Source organism: Amblyomma mixtum, chromosome 8 (genome assembly GCF_055824585.1).
Source record: "Amblyomma mixtum isolate Tamu chromosome 8, ASM5582458v1, whole genome shotgun sequence".
NCBI lineage: Eukaryota > Metazoa > Arthropoda > Arachnida > Ixodida > Ixodidae > Amblyomma > Amblyomma mixtum.
In genome coordinates, this window is record NC_143019.1 from 15,117,700 (window position 1) to 15,134,308 (window position 16,609).

The 16,609-nt window shown below is 45.4% G+C and overlaps 2 protein-coding genes across 5 annotated transcripts in view; one reads left to right on the forward strand and one right to left on the reverse strand.

Moving 5' to 3' along the window:
* The window catches only part of LOC149331443 (hypoxia-inducible factor 1-alpha-like), a 217,076-nt gene that overhangs the window by 107,110 nt on the left and 93,357 nt on the right, over nucleotides 1-16,609 (forward strand). For all 3 annotated transcript variants that reach the window (XM_089556580.1, XM_089556581.1, XM_089556582.1), the window contains 2 exons: nucleotides 6,717-6,913; nucleotides 12,897-13,036. In XM_089556580.1, the coding sequence (XP_089412706.1) occupies nucleotides 6,717-6,913; nucleotides 12,897-13,036 (337 nt within the window). The remainder of the gene's footprint in view (nucleotides 1-6,716; nucleotides 6,914-12,896; nucleotides 13,037-16,609) is intronic.
* The window catches only part of Mt2 (tRNA (cytosine(38)-C(5))-methyltransferase), a 50,591-nt gene that overhangs the window by 14,932 nt on the left and 19,050 nt on the right, over nucleotides 1-16,609 (reverse strand). The window contains exon 3 of one of the 2 annotated variants that reach the window (XM_089556584.1): nucleotides 13,801-14,000. The exons of the other annotated variant lie outside the window; for it this stretch is intronic. Within the exon in view, the coding sequence (XP_089412710.1) occupies nucleotides 13,851-14,000 (150 nt within the window). The 3' untranslated portion in view covers nucleotides 13,801-13,850. Of the gene's footprint in view, nucleotides 1-13,800; nucleotides 14,001-16,609 lie in introns of those variants that run through there. 2 annotated transcript variants of the gene reach the window in all.

A 16,609-nucleotide genomic window follows, 5' to 3' on the forward strand; every position in this document is an offset into this window, starting at 1 on the left:
GGCCGCGGCATGCAGCACGTGTCGATGCCCCGTACCGCACACATGCAATTTGTTGGTGCAGACGCGTGTGCTTTTAGAAGTCTTGGCCCGTGGCGGTCGCGGTGTTCAGAGCGAGATTCCACGTGCCGTGACATCCTTCCTAAGGATGGCGAGGAGCTACGCGAACTCCGTATTGGACGTGGCGCAAGATGGGTGTAACGATTTCGTTGTTGTAAGCAGGCCTGTTTAATAACCGCGGCTCTGTACGCGGTCGCCTGCTACGGCTAGTTTCCCGGGGCGGCGAACGGGGGCGCCACCGTTCAGTTTCGGACAAGGAGGTCCTTGGTTTCGGACTTACTAAGCATGCTGGATTTATGAGAGGCCTCGGTGCTGATGTGCATAACAAACTCTACTGGGCGAACTAAGATCACCACAGAGCACACAATAGACGGGACGGACGCTTTACTCGGACTAGAGATCGCGCGTCTTTCTTTCTTTCTTTCTTTCTTTCTTTCTTTCTTTCTTTCTTTCTTTCTTTCCTTCTTTCTTTCTTTCTTTCTTTCTTTCTTTCTTTCTTTCTTTCTTTCTTTCTTTCTTTCTTTCTTTCTTTCTTTCTTTCTTCATCTTTACAGGTCGCTTTTTCGAAGAGCCTGCTGCTTTCATCACGGAAGTTTAGGCTTCGACGTGGCTTCCCCCAGCGCGCGATCTCAGTGGCGGAATAAGTTCGATGTTAGATAAAAGTTCTGAGCCCGGCAGCGGCTGCGCGTGTCGAGTGCATGCGGAACGTTCTCGTATCTTGTCCCCATTCACAATAGCTGCTGTAGACACGCCTATTGGCCTCGCAGAAAACCCTGGCAGCTCTGCCAGATCCGGTTCGATCGCAGTTACAGTTGTCCATCGTCATTGTCCGGTTTGAGCCCGGTGCATGGCAAATCTGCTTACATTGTGTGCGAGTTGCAATAGGCTTATCCACAGTTTTACCGGCACTTTGGCAAATGCTTGCCGGTAAACTTCCATGCGTGTAACTTTTTGATTGATTGGCTACTGAACGTTGTGGGTCGATGCTTCGACCCACTTAAAACACTACTTAAAAAAAAAAAAAAAAGCATTTGTAACACTGGGCCATGGTCCACGGCGTTCTGTATTACTCCGCTAGCCAATCGCAACACTGCACGAAATCAGCTTTTTAATGTTTGGCTTTATTAAACAAGCCAGATATAAAAATTCTAGAGCTTAAATTTTTTTTTATTGTCATTGCCTTCTTGTTTAGACGACTAGAAAAGTTTTAACTACGGACTACTTTTTTGGCGTGGTGGAATTCTGTGCGGCGGTCCTGAATGTGGGCGGAGCTTCAGGGCAGCGTACACAAAACGTCATGTGTAGCCCATCGTTGGATGTCTGTCACTTTCTGGCGACGTTCAGGGCATGTTCAGTCGCGCCCAAATTGAAAATCCTACTGGCTTAATGTTCTCCGTATGGCGGGTGGGTTTTATCGCGGCCAAACCTCCAGCCTTGATTTCTGGACAAAATTCGCCGTTAAAATTATCTGGAAACCGCGCCGCTTCACTCCCGCTGTGAGATTAACGGGAGCTAAGATTCTTATTACATTTGTTTACAGACAGATTTGCTCGGATCCGTGATAAGACCCTGTTGTGTTTGCGCCTTTGTCTCGAGAATAACCTTCTAAAGAAGAGCGCGCCGCACCGTAGCGACGTGGAGAAGCTCTCGGCCCTGTGAGGCCAGACGGACGTTCGGCGCGGCAGCGAAATTTCCCGATAACGGAGCTTCGCCTTATCGCCGTTTCGAGTATTAGGCCGTCTAGTTTGTTCGGCTTCTTCGTTTGCCGACTTCCGTTCCCCCGACCCGTCTCGGGCTTCCTAAAGTGCGCGGCCCCGCGACTTGTCGGTCGGCCTGAGAGGCCATGTCGCGGAATATGTCGCGCGGGTTTTCCCGCGGTGTACCGTACGCTATTCGGTGGAGCTCGTGTATACCTTCTGTGCCGACACGCATATTCCTTGCCCGTTTCGTCGTCGCGCGCGTCGTTATCACATCTGTTCGCCGAGCTTCGACGCATATCCTGGCAACGAGAGTCTGCGGTTGTGAGATTAGCATTGCTAACCACGCTCGTGCCGACGGGTGTGGAGAAAAAGGAAGGAAGAAAAAAAGATGTCGAAAGAGGAGTGACTTAACCTTCCTAGAAAGGCGAGCCGCTAGCTCCGCCCTGTGTTGACGTTTCCGCCGAACCCCTGTGCATCTTTTAGCGCTGCTTACTTCGTGGTGTATATTCCACTCTTCGTCGCCGGCACCATTTGAATATTCTGTGGCTAGCTGGGCTGGATTCGTTATCATTAACTGGCCTAGGAAAGGGAACAGCGAGGGAGATATGAAGCAACGTTCAGGGTTGAGATGTGTAGAGCACAGACAGAAGCACGTCATGGTTATTCAGATATTTGCAGATATAAGGTATTTTCTTTGCACCTGTCGGGTATATACAGGCTGATCTTTTTGACCTCTGCAGTTGGATTGTACAGCTAGGTGGATGTTACGTACGGCATGTGATGGAGCTCAAGTAAAAGACCAGCAACGTACACTGTTTTTGAAATAAAAATTAAAAAAAAAATGTCCCGGTATATATAAATGTATAGATATCGGAAAAAAATTTGGCAGTGGTTTAGCTCTGGTTAAACCTTGAGGATTGCGAAAGCAACGAGGAGAGAGAGAGAGGCGATGGAGAGCGAGCGGCAGCGGCGGCGCCCCGGCACGCTAGCTATGCGCCGCTACTGCGCATGCGCAACTGGAGAGCGTGGGGGCGGCACCTCTGAGTCACCCGCGCAGCGACGGCGGCGGCGCGCCAGCTGTGCGCCGTGTGACGTCACTGCGGCTCGCGCGTGCGCGGTATGGCCTTGCCTCAGCTCCGCGAAATGGCTCGGCGAAACGCGTAGTGTTGCTTTCGCAACAAAACTTGGAGAGGACACTACGTTCCGGCTTAAGGGTATGACGCGATATCGTAGTGGGTTAGGCTTTCCATTCGAGCAGTTTGACACCTTTGAACGCATTTTTCATTTTTTCAGTTGTTTTGATTAAATGATTGACCAATTACACACTCTAAATTTTCTTAATCAGCATAATAAAGCATTGGCTTTTCATTCTGAGCATTTTGACATTTTGAACCCCATTTTTCTATTTTTTTCATTTCTCTAATTAATCAATTAATTGCAATGATTTCATTAACTCATCATCGCTTATCACGCACCAATCAATCACTAGAACCAAAAATTAGCATATGATATGATTTTGTTTATGCAGCCCCCAATTATTGGTTGCCAGTTCGAATCCCTGCTGCGAGCTAGGCTTTAGCTTGACTAGTAAATTTATGTTGTACAAAACGCTGAATTGTGTGACACATCCGGAACATTCTGTGGCAAACAGTTGGCACGATACGATTTTTTTTACGCAGCCCACTATTATTTCCGACACACGGTGCCGACTACGCCGATAGCTTTTCGACCGAATGAGCTGTATGCACTGTCACATAAAAATATCTTACTGCACGTTTTTATACCTTTTGGAAAGAATAAACTGTGTTATAGATAACAATAATAATGGTAATTACATAGACCTTCTTGCATAGCGATTATATATATTGAAGCCAAGGAAAGAACAAAGTTATTGTACTAAGCTGATGTGGTGAAAGATGAACACCTTGAAGTTAACCTTGTAGTTAACTGAGAGATTCTTGTTATGTGGGCATCTTTTCTACTTTCTGACGTTTAAAAGCACTGACTGTTAGCAGTAATTTTGTGGTGGGTTCCATAATCAATTTCAACTGAACGTTTAATCAGCATTTTTAATCCACATTTACTTCTGTCTCAAGGGCAAGGAAAATGAATGTAAGTTCTGACATACTTTGTGGCCTTTTTACTGACGTCATTGCTCCCTAAGGTTGGCTCCGAACTCAGGTATTCCGAGCAACCCCTTAGTTTGCAGTTGAATAGAGTTAAGCCAGTGAAGCTGCGAAGTACCACCTGTAGAGCTTTCCATTCTTTTAAAGCCATTTCTCACAATAAACAGACGTGTCCATTCGTGCCTTATATTTTTTTTCTGGGGCTTATTTATTTGACCTGTCTGGCAGAAGCCAGCGGATTGAGCAATTATTGGAGTTTTTCCTCCCGCTCCCCCCCAGACAGCAGAAAAACTCAATTGCTGTCGCCTTCATTTGCTCTGTGTGCTTTGGGTACAGAGTCAGCTGGGGTTGCCTGCCTGCATTTTTCGTGAGATTATTTGCCAGGGGGCTTGGCCTGAGAACGAGGAGGTCTCTGCAGTCTTCTCTCTGGTGTCACACACAAAGGGCAAGGAGGAGGCAGGACTTTTAATTGGCCTCCCAGCTTGTCTCCTCGGAGAGAGAGGGGGGAGCGGACCTGCAGAACCTGTTTTCGACGCAACTCCCAGCCCCCCCCCCTTACTGCTTTCTCCACTGCCAAGAGAGGCTGGCATTCTCACCCTAATCTCAGCTCAGCTTTTGTGGCCGGCAGCAGCAAGCGATGTCACTTGTAGGTTTTTGTTTCCCGCCCTACCGTTCATTCTTGAATTGCTGATTAAATTCACAGCTGGGGAAAAAGAGAAAAAAAGATATGAAAGAAGGGAGAAAGAAACAAGGACACAACCGCAGACGTGCCCAGAGAGCCTTATGTATGAGATGAGAGTGGGGGGAGCTGGTCGCGAGGAAGTGGGCATGTGTAGGATTCCTGGCGGGCCTTGGAAGGGGGGTTGTGGTGGGGGGGGACGCCTTCTAACAAACCTGGCCGGTGAGATCTGCAACCACGTCTTGCAGGCTGCTGGCACTGGGCAGCCTAATCGTGGTTGTAATTTTCGGGGTGGTGTGACTTTTGTCGGCTTTTTTTTTCACCGGGCAGCATTCGGATGAGCACGTGGGTTTTGAATCAGTGAAGGGTCATTCTTTCCTTGGGAGGGTGTCCCAACACCAGAAGTGGCCTGGTAAAGAAAGATGAACATTTTTTTTTCTTTCAAGGCTTCTTCGCCAATTGCACGAGTCCTCAAATAGTGTGTCACGCAAGGCCTTGAGAGTGCCTGAACGTCGCAACACTGATTCACTACTGGTTCTTTAGCGCAGAATCAGCTCATGGCTCACTATTCGAAATATCTCCTTAGATTTCATTCTTTTGTGCGGCAGTTTGCTATTGAGCTGGGAATTTCAGAGTAGTCAAAAAGAAGAGAACTAAATCTTTCTGTATAATGAACCTAAAGGTGTCGGCCGCCGTGTTACTGAGGGATATAAAACTGCGAACCACTGTTTTTCCAGCATTGTGCGAGTTATCAAAACAAGCAAACTGTGTCATTTGTCAGGGCTTATCTGAGTAACACGGAATAGCGAGAAAGATCTGCAATCTGTGTGACGTAAAATTGCTCATTTCCAAGTGCAGTCACATCACGTTTCGAGGTCTTTTGTGGAAGGGGAAAAAAAAATATACGAGGACACACTCGTGAGAACAACGCACGGTCTTTTTACACACGTGCTGATCAGTTTCATCACACAGGGGTAATTTGTCACTGTCGGATTGCAGCAGCTTAAAGCGGCGAGCCTAAGATATCAGGCTCGCCAGTCTCTCCGCTATGGTGGCGGCCCCATTTGTCGCATGCACTGCAGCTACAAGGAAAGGCTTGTTCCACTTTGCTGCTGCAGTGTTAAGAGATTGGGAGCTTTCTTGATAACTCAATCCTTTACGCCCCAGATGCTGTGAAGGCACATCTGGCATGGCGGGATTTTCTCTCTTCCAAGGCTCCTTGCCGCTCTGGTTTTCTTTGTGGAAGTGTCTTATCTGCCACCGCTGTGTGTGTGCGTTGAAACTTAGTCGGCTCCAGGGGTCCTTGTTCTGATGATCACTTGGGGAGAAGCAGCAGGACATGTTGCTTGGAAGCAGCAGTGCAGTGCCTTTGGTCAACATCCACCATGATTGGTAATGCTGGTGTTAGTTTACTGTGACCTTTCATCTATCTAGCTGGTCCGGTTTTCCGAGTGAGGTCTGGCCTTGTGTGGAGCAGAGTTAGTTGAGAATTAGCTAGTATTGCTATCTATGAATGATACTGGCTTAGGGACACTATGGAAACATAGTACCTTTATGCCAATTTAACGTGACGGCAAGCAATTACAGTTTTTCGTTTCATGTGTCTACTGCGTAGGAATTTTCACGTGGCAAAGTGGCATTGGTTTTTGTTTTTGAGTTGTTTTCTTTTTGTCAAACTTACGAGTTCATGTGCATAATTTTTCTTAATTTTGGTTAAGTTCATTATGAAAGAAAAGTTCTTCATTTTGTTACTCTGCTGAGCCATGGGGTTTGAAACTGAACTGTTTAACTGCATGTTGCCCCCAAGTTTGCTCTGCATGCTTAGAGAGAAACTTTTACTATCTTGAATTTTCATCTTCTAGACCTATTCTACAGGTAATTGCAGTCTAGGCATTAACTTCAGTTTTGAGCTGTGCAACACTGTTGTGCATTTTGGATGTGATACTGATGTTTGCAGCAGTGTGATGGCGATGTAGTTTGAATGTTTACCTTTTTAATTAGGCTTAGTCTACTTAGCTGAAACCGTCGTGTTGGTGAGCAGGGCACTACAAGGCATGAAAGCTGTTACTGAACTACCTGACGGGCCTGTTAAAACGCTTAGCGTGCTCAACGAATCGGACAGTGCAACTCACCTCCCCGCCTCTCTCGTTTCAGCAAAAATTCAGAAAAACGGAAGGAGAAATCGAGAGATGCAGCCAGGTGCCGGCGCAGCAAAGAGTCTGAGATCTTCACCGAGCTGTCGCAGCAGCTGCCGCTTCCCGAGAACGTGGCCTGCCAGCTGGACAAGGCCTCGGTCATGCGCCTCGCCATCAGCTACCTGCGCCTGCGTGAGATCCTCGAGCCAATGGCTGGTGAGTACGCCACACCTCCTAGCACACTATAGCCCAAGTAGCGCAAGTAATTGGCCCAATATTGGAAATGGATGGTTTCTGTGTGGTCCTTTGTAGGACCGGCCATTATTGGGCCAATGACCTGTGCTGCTTGGGTAAGGACATCAAAGTTGGCCTGGGACAGTAGTTCACCGCATTCTGACGACACAGTCACTGCTCCCTCTGAAAACTGAGCTTTTGCAAGCTAGATAAGGACAAAAAATGAAATACAGGTGCTGCCATCACTGGCCGATTTTGCAAGTAAACTGTGGTTCATCTAGATAGTTTCCTTCGTGCATTCACTTCCAGATGGTGCTCATGGAGTCATTGTGTCAGCCTCGACTTCATAAACTTGAATCAAGTGGCGGGACAGTTTTTAAATCCAATTTTTTTTGGCAGTTAATGCGTAGTTAATGCGCGTCTTTTGCAGCTATCCAAGCATTAACACACGCAATGAAAGCCATAGACTGTATTTTTACTGTGAACAAAATATAGATGGTGTGGTCCCCAGTGTCCTTTCGAGTCTTGCTGTTTGAACTGCTCTCACTTTGTGTGAGAGAGAGAGAGAAAAACTTTATTAAGGCAAGTGTGTTTATACCCCCCTTGGGTCCCTCGACCACCGCATGGTCCCACTCTATGTCGAAACGTTCATTTGGTGTAGAAGCAGCAGTGTTACAAGAAGAAAGGTGATTCAGGATATTAATGGCACCCTCTTGCACGGCACGAGGGGGCAATTGTCTGGTCATACAAAGTGAAACGCTTCTCGGAGTTTGCCACCAGCACCAAATTTCATTCTAGTTAGAATAAGAGGTTCTTGTAAATGATGACCGAAAGTAAAAAACATGCCAGGCTAGCATTTGTTTATCACTGTGCGTATGCTTATTGCATAATGCTGGCTTAGCCTCTTCCATACAGATGCGAAAAAGGTAGTGAAAGTTGTGAAAAGGTAGTGGCTTTCTCCAGCTTACAGGGAGGTAGCAAGGTGAATATGTAGTCGTGGTGACCATATTTCAGCGTGGTGCTCCGAGATGGTGCTCCGAGATAACGGCTACAGGCAGCTGAAGTGAATCTGGAGACTTCTGTCATGGTGTGCTGAAATTTGAGTGCTCTTCAAAGGGGCAGAGGCCGTTAAAATAAATATGAAGGCTTCCAGAAAGGTATTACTAATAATGGAAAGTGTAGCTTTGGGACCTGTTTTTTTTTTTCTTCGAAGGAATTGTTTCATGGTTAAATTCTTTGAAATGTATGTTGGAACTGGCTGCAGCATTCAGATCATTCTTTTTACTGTTGTAACAGCGGCACTACCCAGCTAAGATATCATGGGTATTTCATGGGCCTTCTGCAGTGGTAGCTTCATACTCAGAATTAAAGATTAATAGAACATACTGGAACGTAGTGGAACATTGATTAGTGGCAAGTTCAAAATCTGACGTGATGACATTGCCACTGTAAGCATGTGGTCAAGCACATTTAGAAGTCTGGCAATGGTCAAAAGTGCAGATGCAGTTCTGATGCTGCGAGGAGTTACGGTCACACAACCCAGAGTAGTGTTTCCCACTGACACCTGTGTTAAGAGGCTGCAGATATTCCCACATGGCAGTGTTGTAAAGTCCAGCTCCCGCATGCCATGTGCCATATCAAGGGATTAGCGGCAGCTGTACCTTTTAGTGGCGGCACTTTGGAAGCCAGACGGTGATTGTGCTGTCAAAAGATTATCCCCTGCTCGTGCTTATCTCGTTATCTGTCTTTTTTCTGGAAGGTGGAAAATTTTCACAGCAAGTGGATTTAGCAGGCCTGAAGTAGATGATGTAATGTGAGCATGGCACCCTTATAAGTGGACTTTTTTTTTTTTTGTAAGTTCACTGCACTTCAGCGAATTGGAAAAAATTACGTGTTTTCCTCTGTACTGCACCTCTTCCAACTGTGAAGAAGAAGAAGAAGACGAAGACTTTATTTCCACCATGTACAGTACACAGATGGAGGATGATGGAAAAAAGCCGTCAATAGGCGGCTTGACGAGTCCGTCGCCCCACTTAATGAGCAGCGTTTGGTCAACAGCAATCAATTCATACAGTCAAACAAAAGAAAATGAAAAGCTTATATTCCCTGTGGAGCTTATATTCCCATCAACTTTTGCTCTCTTCATACTTGAAATGCGAACAAGAAAAGTTTAGTTTGGAGGTTGTTTCTGAATTTGTATTTTCATCAACTTCCTCGCATTTGTTACCATTACGTTTTAAGCACTGTTGTGGGAAATTTAATGTATGCTGTATGCTTGCTTGTAGCTCAATGTCGACTGTGTCCATCCTGATGTGATTGGTGTCCTGGCCTGTTTAGCAGTAGTGTCTTTTTCTGAAAAGTACTTGTATCCAAGTGTGCAAGATCGCATTATTAGTGCATTCCTGTTAACACAGGTGCACATAAAGTAACACGAAAAGCTCATAAACGCCATTCCCAATCACATTGTATGTATTACATGCTTCCTCGCTCGGCACATTTTCTTTGTGGAAGCTTGTATATAGTTCTGCCATAAACTTACTTCAATTATGTTGAAGAGGAAAAATAACCACAAACTTGGATGAGACTTAAGAACGAGAAGAAGACCGCTGGTCCTGTCTTCTCGTTCTTAAGTCTCTTCCAAGTTTGCGGTTATTCCTCCTCTTCAACAGGTCAGACCAACTGGCCCAAAGCTTCCCCTGTTGAACCTTACTTCAATTAAAAGAGAAAAAAAATGAAGCAAATGTGAAATTAACAGGGTCTGGAAGACCTTTCTGTTGTGCCGTGGCGCTGATGCGCCGGAAAACTGTCGTTCGCATGATCGTTGATGAATGGCTCGCAGCACACTCAGAGATTGCCAGCCCTTTGATTGCCGTGCCGGCAGGTGTGATGCCGATAGGGCCACTTGTGTGGCACAATTGCCGTCTTTCACACTTCGCCAAGTCAACAGGCCGGTGGACATTGCGCCACTCAGTGTTGACTATCGGGGGCGCCTCCGCGTGAGGTGATTGTGGCCGTCTATCTCGCACTGCCCCAAAGTCTTGAGTAAACAGCACAAAACTGGAGAGCCTGGCGGAATCGACGCGGCACTCGTAGCGATGGGAGCACACGTGACCAGTTTTTGGCGCGATTGCCGCACCATGCAACGGCTAAGCCTGTTTGCCCAGCACTCAAGATAGGGTGGATAAGTTGAGCCCAAGTACTTCAGTTTTTCTATCTTATCTAAATTTCGAAGCTTATAATAGTTAAGGAGAGTGGTGCAGGGTGGGCTGAGGGCATGTACTGCTGTAGTCGCTATGCCAGAACTGAAGTTCCTACCAGCCTAGCCTAAAGATACCACATTGTTTCGGTCCTCTTTGTTTTTCAGTGTTAGGCTTCTTGCTGGAGTTCCAAGTTAAGCAAGTTAGCTTGTTATTTGTATTTTTAAGTGTGTGCTGTAAAAAAATTGAGCGGAAATTTGGTTGTCAGAAGTTGAGTGCTGTGGAGCTTAGCTCTGCCTCAGCTTTGTTGCTTGTTCGCCTAAAGATTTCCTAGTAAAGCATATTATTGGCTATAGTCGGACACTACTTGGGATCAAAGCGGCTTTTCCCCTAAAAAGGGCCCCCTTCCAGCCATTGGTGTCAGCCGATTCTCATGAACCTGCTAGTGTGAGAATGCAGGGGGTGGCATGACAATGCAGGGAGGTGACTGTCCCTGAACATGGAGGGAGTGGACTATCCCCCTTTCACCTGCCACTCCCTGCATTGTCACATTAGCAGAGTCATGAGAATCGGCCGACGCCATTGGCTGGAAAGGGGGTCCTTTGAGGGCGAAAGCCACTTCTTTCTAAGCTGTATCCGACTATAGTTGATGCTTGGCTCTATGAGGACTGAAGTACAATAGGAAATGCTCTTCAGTTATCCTCCAGCATTTTTTAAAGACAAATGCTTTTTCTGCGCTTCCTCAAAACACTCGTGACTGTAAATTTAACAAATCTAATAGTGCCTTCCACCGTGCTTGCATATAATTTGAATGGGCGAGTGTGTGGAATTAAATGACTCTCTGATTGGAGCCAGTGGGCTTTTTGACAGCGTGTAGAAAACAAAGTTGCCTCTTGCTCCTCATAGCAGAGCGCTGTGCCCTGCTCCTCATAGCTAACATCACAGACCAGCAAGTGAAAACGACGTTTGGCCTATTATTGCTTGTTTCTTCATTTTATTGTTATGTGTATATCCTTCGAACTCCCCTGGAGTGTGGGCAGCTTCAGGGAAGGGTGAATTTGTTCAGTGGCAGGCCTGAAGTCCACAGCGCCGGAGTGGTGCGTGACTTCTTCAAGTAATAATTCCAATCCTTGCCTGTTCAAATAAAAATTGGACTGGATGTACTATCGCGCTCAATATGAGTTGCAACGCGCGGTCATCGACCGGGGCTCGTTCCGTGGTGTGCCTCCTCCAAACAATCGCTCGGAATTCTGGGAGAAACTGCTGTTCCAGGAAACAACAGCACCCCTGCTCAGGAAAAAGTTTCTCCCAGAATTCCAAGCGACTGTTTGGAGGAGGCACACCACGGAACGAGCCCTGCTCGACGACCGCGCGTTGCAACTCATATTGAGCGCGATAGTACACCAATGTGTGCATGTGTGGAGGGTGAAGTGTGATAAAATGTGCAGTAGGGAGAGTGAGGCAATTTTAGGTCTAGTTTCAGGGTTAGGAAGGTCAGCGGTTGACTTGAGTGGTGTGACACTAGCAAAATTGCGTTTTATAAACTTAGCTGCATGGTTTCTAGGTTGAGTAAACGTGTTTGAAGGTTGGTCTGAGGAGGGCCTTAACCTTCACACGCGTATTTAGGGTGGGGTCTTACAAGGAATGAGTGGGCTTGCACCTTTACTGAAGTAAGGGCAAGCATCAAGTTAAGGCACAGCACATCATAAGCATGGGCATGGCCTTGTTACTTATTTCCATTTTGTGAGATGACCATGAAAAATTGCATGTTAACGCTTAGTTGTCAGTGCTGAGGATTTTAACGGATTAATAACAGCATAGCAGATATGTATGAGTGCTGGCAGTTAAAAGAAATGAAGGAAGCTCTTGTAATGTTCATACATTAACTTTATTTTGCAGTGCTTCTCTGCACTGTGCTAATCGTTCTTATTTTTGTGTTGATAAATGATGCACCATCATCAGCAGACAGATGTGAATAAGAAAAAATTTCGCTGGGCAGAACATTATTATTGGGTAATAAAGAAAAGTGATTTAATGTAGTTGATGTAACCACCAATGTCATTGCCAAGGGCTTAGAGCCGCCGCTGTGCCTCAGTGGTTACAGCACTTGGCTGCTGAGCCGAAGGACGCGGGTTCGATATCGGCCGCGGTGGTCGCATTTCGATGGTGGTGAAGTGCTAGAGGCCCGCGTACTGTGCTATGTCAGTGCACGTTAAATAACCCCAGGTGGTCGAAATTTCCGGAGCCCTTCACTACGGCGTCCCTCATAGCCTGAGTTGCTTTGGCATGTTAAATCCCTATAGGCCAAACCATTGCCAAGAGCTTCCTGTGTTTCCAAGCTTTGCAAAACAAAAAAATGAGAGCTCTAGAGCATGGCTGGATGGTCTAGTTTTTTGTATAGCTTGTTCTACAATGTGCAGCCAGAGTTGAAATTTACTTTAATGTCCCTTTGGACAATATATTTGCATTGTCAATATCGATAGTCTAACCTGTTATAGCAAGAATTAAAAATTTAAGTCCCGTTTTTGCACCAAATTCACTACTTAGCTTGCAGTTGCAGATCAGACACATGCTCTGTGCAGTCTGACACATTGCATGTCTGTGGGCAAAAGGGAACCTGCATATGCACTCTTTTATTCCCTATTTACACTGTCATGCTTTATCTTTAGCGTTCATATTCGACTGAGCAAGTTTAAGAAGCTTGCAGTTGCTCTTCATATTGCTAGATGATTATTTCACACAGCGTTGTGCCTGTTGTTGTGTCGCAGAAGTGGCCAAATCAGCAGACTGCAGCCCCTACGACTCATCGGTTTTGGAGGCCCTGGATGCTGTCCTGCTGGTCTTGTCAGCTGAGGGAGAGATTGTCTTCCTCTCGGGCAATGTGGGACGTCACCTCGGCCTCAACCAGGTAGGCCTAGCGCAGCTGTAATGTGGCCATTGCCTTTTTCACTTCAGTGCTTGCAGTTGGGTACGTAGATAAACGTGTAGTATGCTACGAATTATCAAAATTGATTCTCGTGAAAAATCGTGTTGGAACCGAATTGTTGGCTTTCAAGGCTGTTCCACGGTTGCAAGTTTCACAGGAACTTGTTGTTGGGCTAATTGGTGCGCTCTGTTCAGTAATGAACTGAACAATTAAGCATTTATGTGGCCTTAGTACAACTTGTACTGAGTACAACTTGTAGTACAACAGCTTGAAACATATGTTTTGCATTCTCTGGTACTTGTATTGTGATGCAAAAAAACAGTTTCATGTGGTGCCACACATTCAGTTTACATGCTTATTAGACTCATTGTCTAGTGTGTACGCAAGCTGAAGGTTTTTAAAGCGATTGCTAAGTTTTTCCTTGTAAAATAAAAGGAAAAACAGATAGTTCCTGAGACATGTTTGTATCATCGTAGCGTGCAAATTGGCTGGCAGCAAATACACAGATAGTGCAACGTTTTTAGCTTTGCTTGATGGGTCTCTTTTCTTTTTTCTTGGTTTTTCATGGACAGATCCAGACACTGTGTAGAGAGAGTGTGCAATTGTAGTTTGCTCTGCACTCACGACGAGTGGTTGTGCAACTAGAATTGTCAGGCGTAGGAGGAAGTATGCCTGCCTCTTGGATAGTGTCGCCGAGCTGGTGGACTACTTCGGTCTCAATGAGCTGTATCACATGCGCGCAACAGCTACACTTGTCGTATCTTTGGCACTTTATTTGTGGCATCCCCCTCGCCCTTTAATTTCCACACACACTGTTATATCTCCAGCAGGGCAGGGAAGGGATGATGGCAGCTATCAGCGGTCTTTGTGCTGATGTGTCATTTGCTGTCAGACATGTTTGCATAGGGAGTTCCGCTTCCGAGAATACGAGTCTGCCGTGCGTTTCCTGGAAAGGCAAGGGCCTTTTCTCAGATATGGCCTGGTGCATGGGAGACCAATGGCCTCAATAGATAAGCCTCAGACCGTTATGTATGTTACAGAACTGGCCAGACTGTCAACACTTGCTATCAGTGTGGGACCGCCATGCCTTTCCGTGGGTTTTGTTTTTGTTTCAGGATCAAAACAGATCTTGCACTTAAATGCAATACCGAGAGTAGGTGTCCATGGCTGGCAATTGAAATCTAATCATTTTGCAGTACTATAGACAGTGAGCAAATGTTCGTGTGCTTTAAAACAGAGAAGTGATTTGAAGAGTACCAAAGTACATTATAGGCATTATACTATGGAGTAACAACAGTTTGTCAGCAATCGCTTATAGTCTCCGTGCTAGAATTAGAGCATTTGAACTAAAGAATTCTGTCTTAGCCTGCTCATGCATTTTATTTTGGGAAATTATAGCTATACCCCCGTTTCAGGTGGTGTAAATTAATTCGGAGCCCTTTACTACGGCGTTCCTCTCAGTGCAAGTGTTGCTTCAGGATGTTAAACCCCCCATTTTACAACATTCTTTTGTTTTACAACATGGTTTTATTGATTATGAGCAGTCGCCGGGGCTAGAGTACTACAATGGAGTTAAAAAAAAAAAGTCAAAGATAAGCTCTTGAGGGCACAAAATGTTTATTTTTTAAGATATTGCACAACAATAACCCGCGACTTGCAACGCACATGTTGTGGACTTTTGTATTGCTTTGTTTGCGTTCCTAGCAGAATATAGCATGAGATATTCATAAATCTAGTTCACATACCTTTAAAAAATTTAACGGGCATTTTGTGGACCAGGTATGACAGTTTCCTTGTAAGGTAAAAGAGCTTCAGCCCTGTACTGGAAGCTGAAAATTGAAGTGGAATTTATTTCTTTCTTCTGAGCCGCCGCGGTGGCTCAGTGGTTACGGCGCTCGGCTGCTGACCCGAAAGACGCGGGTTCGATCCCGGCCGCGGCGGCTGAATTTCTTTGGAGGAGAAATTCTAGAGGCCCGTGTGCTGTGCGATGTCAGTGCACGTTAAAGATCCCCAGGTGGTCGAAATTTCCGGAGCCCTCCACTACGGCGTCTCTCATGGCCTTAGTCGCTTTGCGACGTTAAACCCCATAAACCAAACCAACCAAACCAAACCTTTCTTCTTGTCTTTCTGAATTACCATAAACTATACCTATCTGATGTATTCGTGGCTTGGCTAGGACTTGGTTCGAATTCCAGAATTTGTCATAGTAGTACTTCTTTGAAGAATATTGCAAAAGGAAAGTTACTTTGAACCGAGTGTTGCTTTGCACACAGAATATCGAAAAAGAATTCTCTCGGCTTAACCACTAGCTTCTTCAGGCTCAAGTTTCGTGCAAAGGTGGCATTTGGCCGTAAGTTTTGTTTTATAGCTCGTTTTGGTCAGTACTAAATCAGTAAGAATTGAATTGAAAGTCCACATCGTGTGTGGCGATGCTGTACCGAAAAGGTGGTTTCTCAACAGCTGTACTAGCAGCACCATATCTCACTCCCGAAAGGTTGAGGTGCACTCTTAATTTCGTGTCTCACCTTGAATTCTTACCAATTCAGGCAAGTACCGAACCGAAATGTAGTATTAAACAAAATTCCTGTCAAATGCCACCTCTGTGGTTAATTTGAAGGCAAACAAGCCAGTCGTTTGGCCAAGATAATTTCTCTTCAGTTTCCTCTGAGCAACACAACGCTCGGTAGCATCCTTGACAATGCCACATTGTGCACTTTGTATGATTATTTTGGCTGTTCTGTTCAGAAAAGTCTGTATGAAAAAGTGCAGAACAGAAAAGGCACCAAGCAATATTATCAAAGTCACCATTCATATATATGCATGCCTTGCAAAGTTTTATACACAGCCAGACATGTACAATAAGTGCTTATAATATGTGACAGTGCAACATTGTCTAATTTGTTTAGCAAAATGGTGAGCTTTGCTATTATTGTTACTGGATGTATGTATTTCTTTCAACAGTTTTTCTGTGTGGTCACTGTGCAAAGCGATGTCATAGTAGAAGCCCTCTGAAAGGAACTTTTGATAGCACACCTGTGATCTACCCAATAACATTTCTATTGCAGAATGTATTGCAAACATGCTTTTTGGCGACCCAAAAGATTCTGCGAAGGTATGGCCTGGGCATGCATGTGGGGGCCTTGTTTCGGTATTTTTTTTTTTTTCATGTGCATTTTTGATCTAGTGTGAAACATGATGTGTGCTCCTGCACATACTGTAAGCATAGCATTGTCACAGGTGAAAGTTTCATAAACAAGGTAGAAACCAGTTGGAAGCAACGTAATGCAAGCCACTTATGACAAATTTGGGGACAGCAAAGTATGCCTTGCATTGAATGCCCGCTACTCTGCAGGAGTTACCTATCAATGTAAACTACGTTGATCTAAATGGGCAATGAATGTGTCTTAGCTCTAAGCATGCACAGTGGTGCTTACAATGGGCTACAACATACCACCTGCGTCTGTGCTGCTGTTTGTATTTAGAGCAATGGAACATGCCATGACACATGGCATTAAACATGAAGACACTGCAGCAAGCTTAACTCTTTTTGTTGGC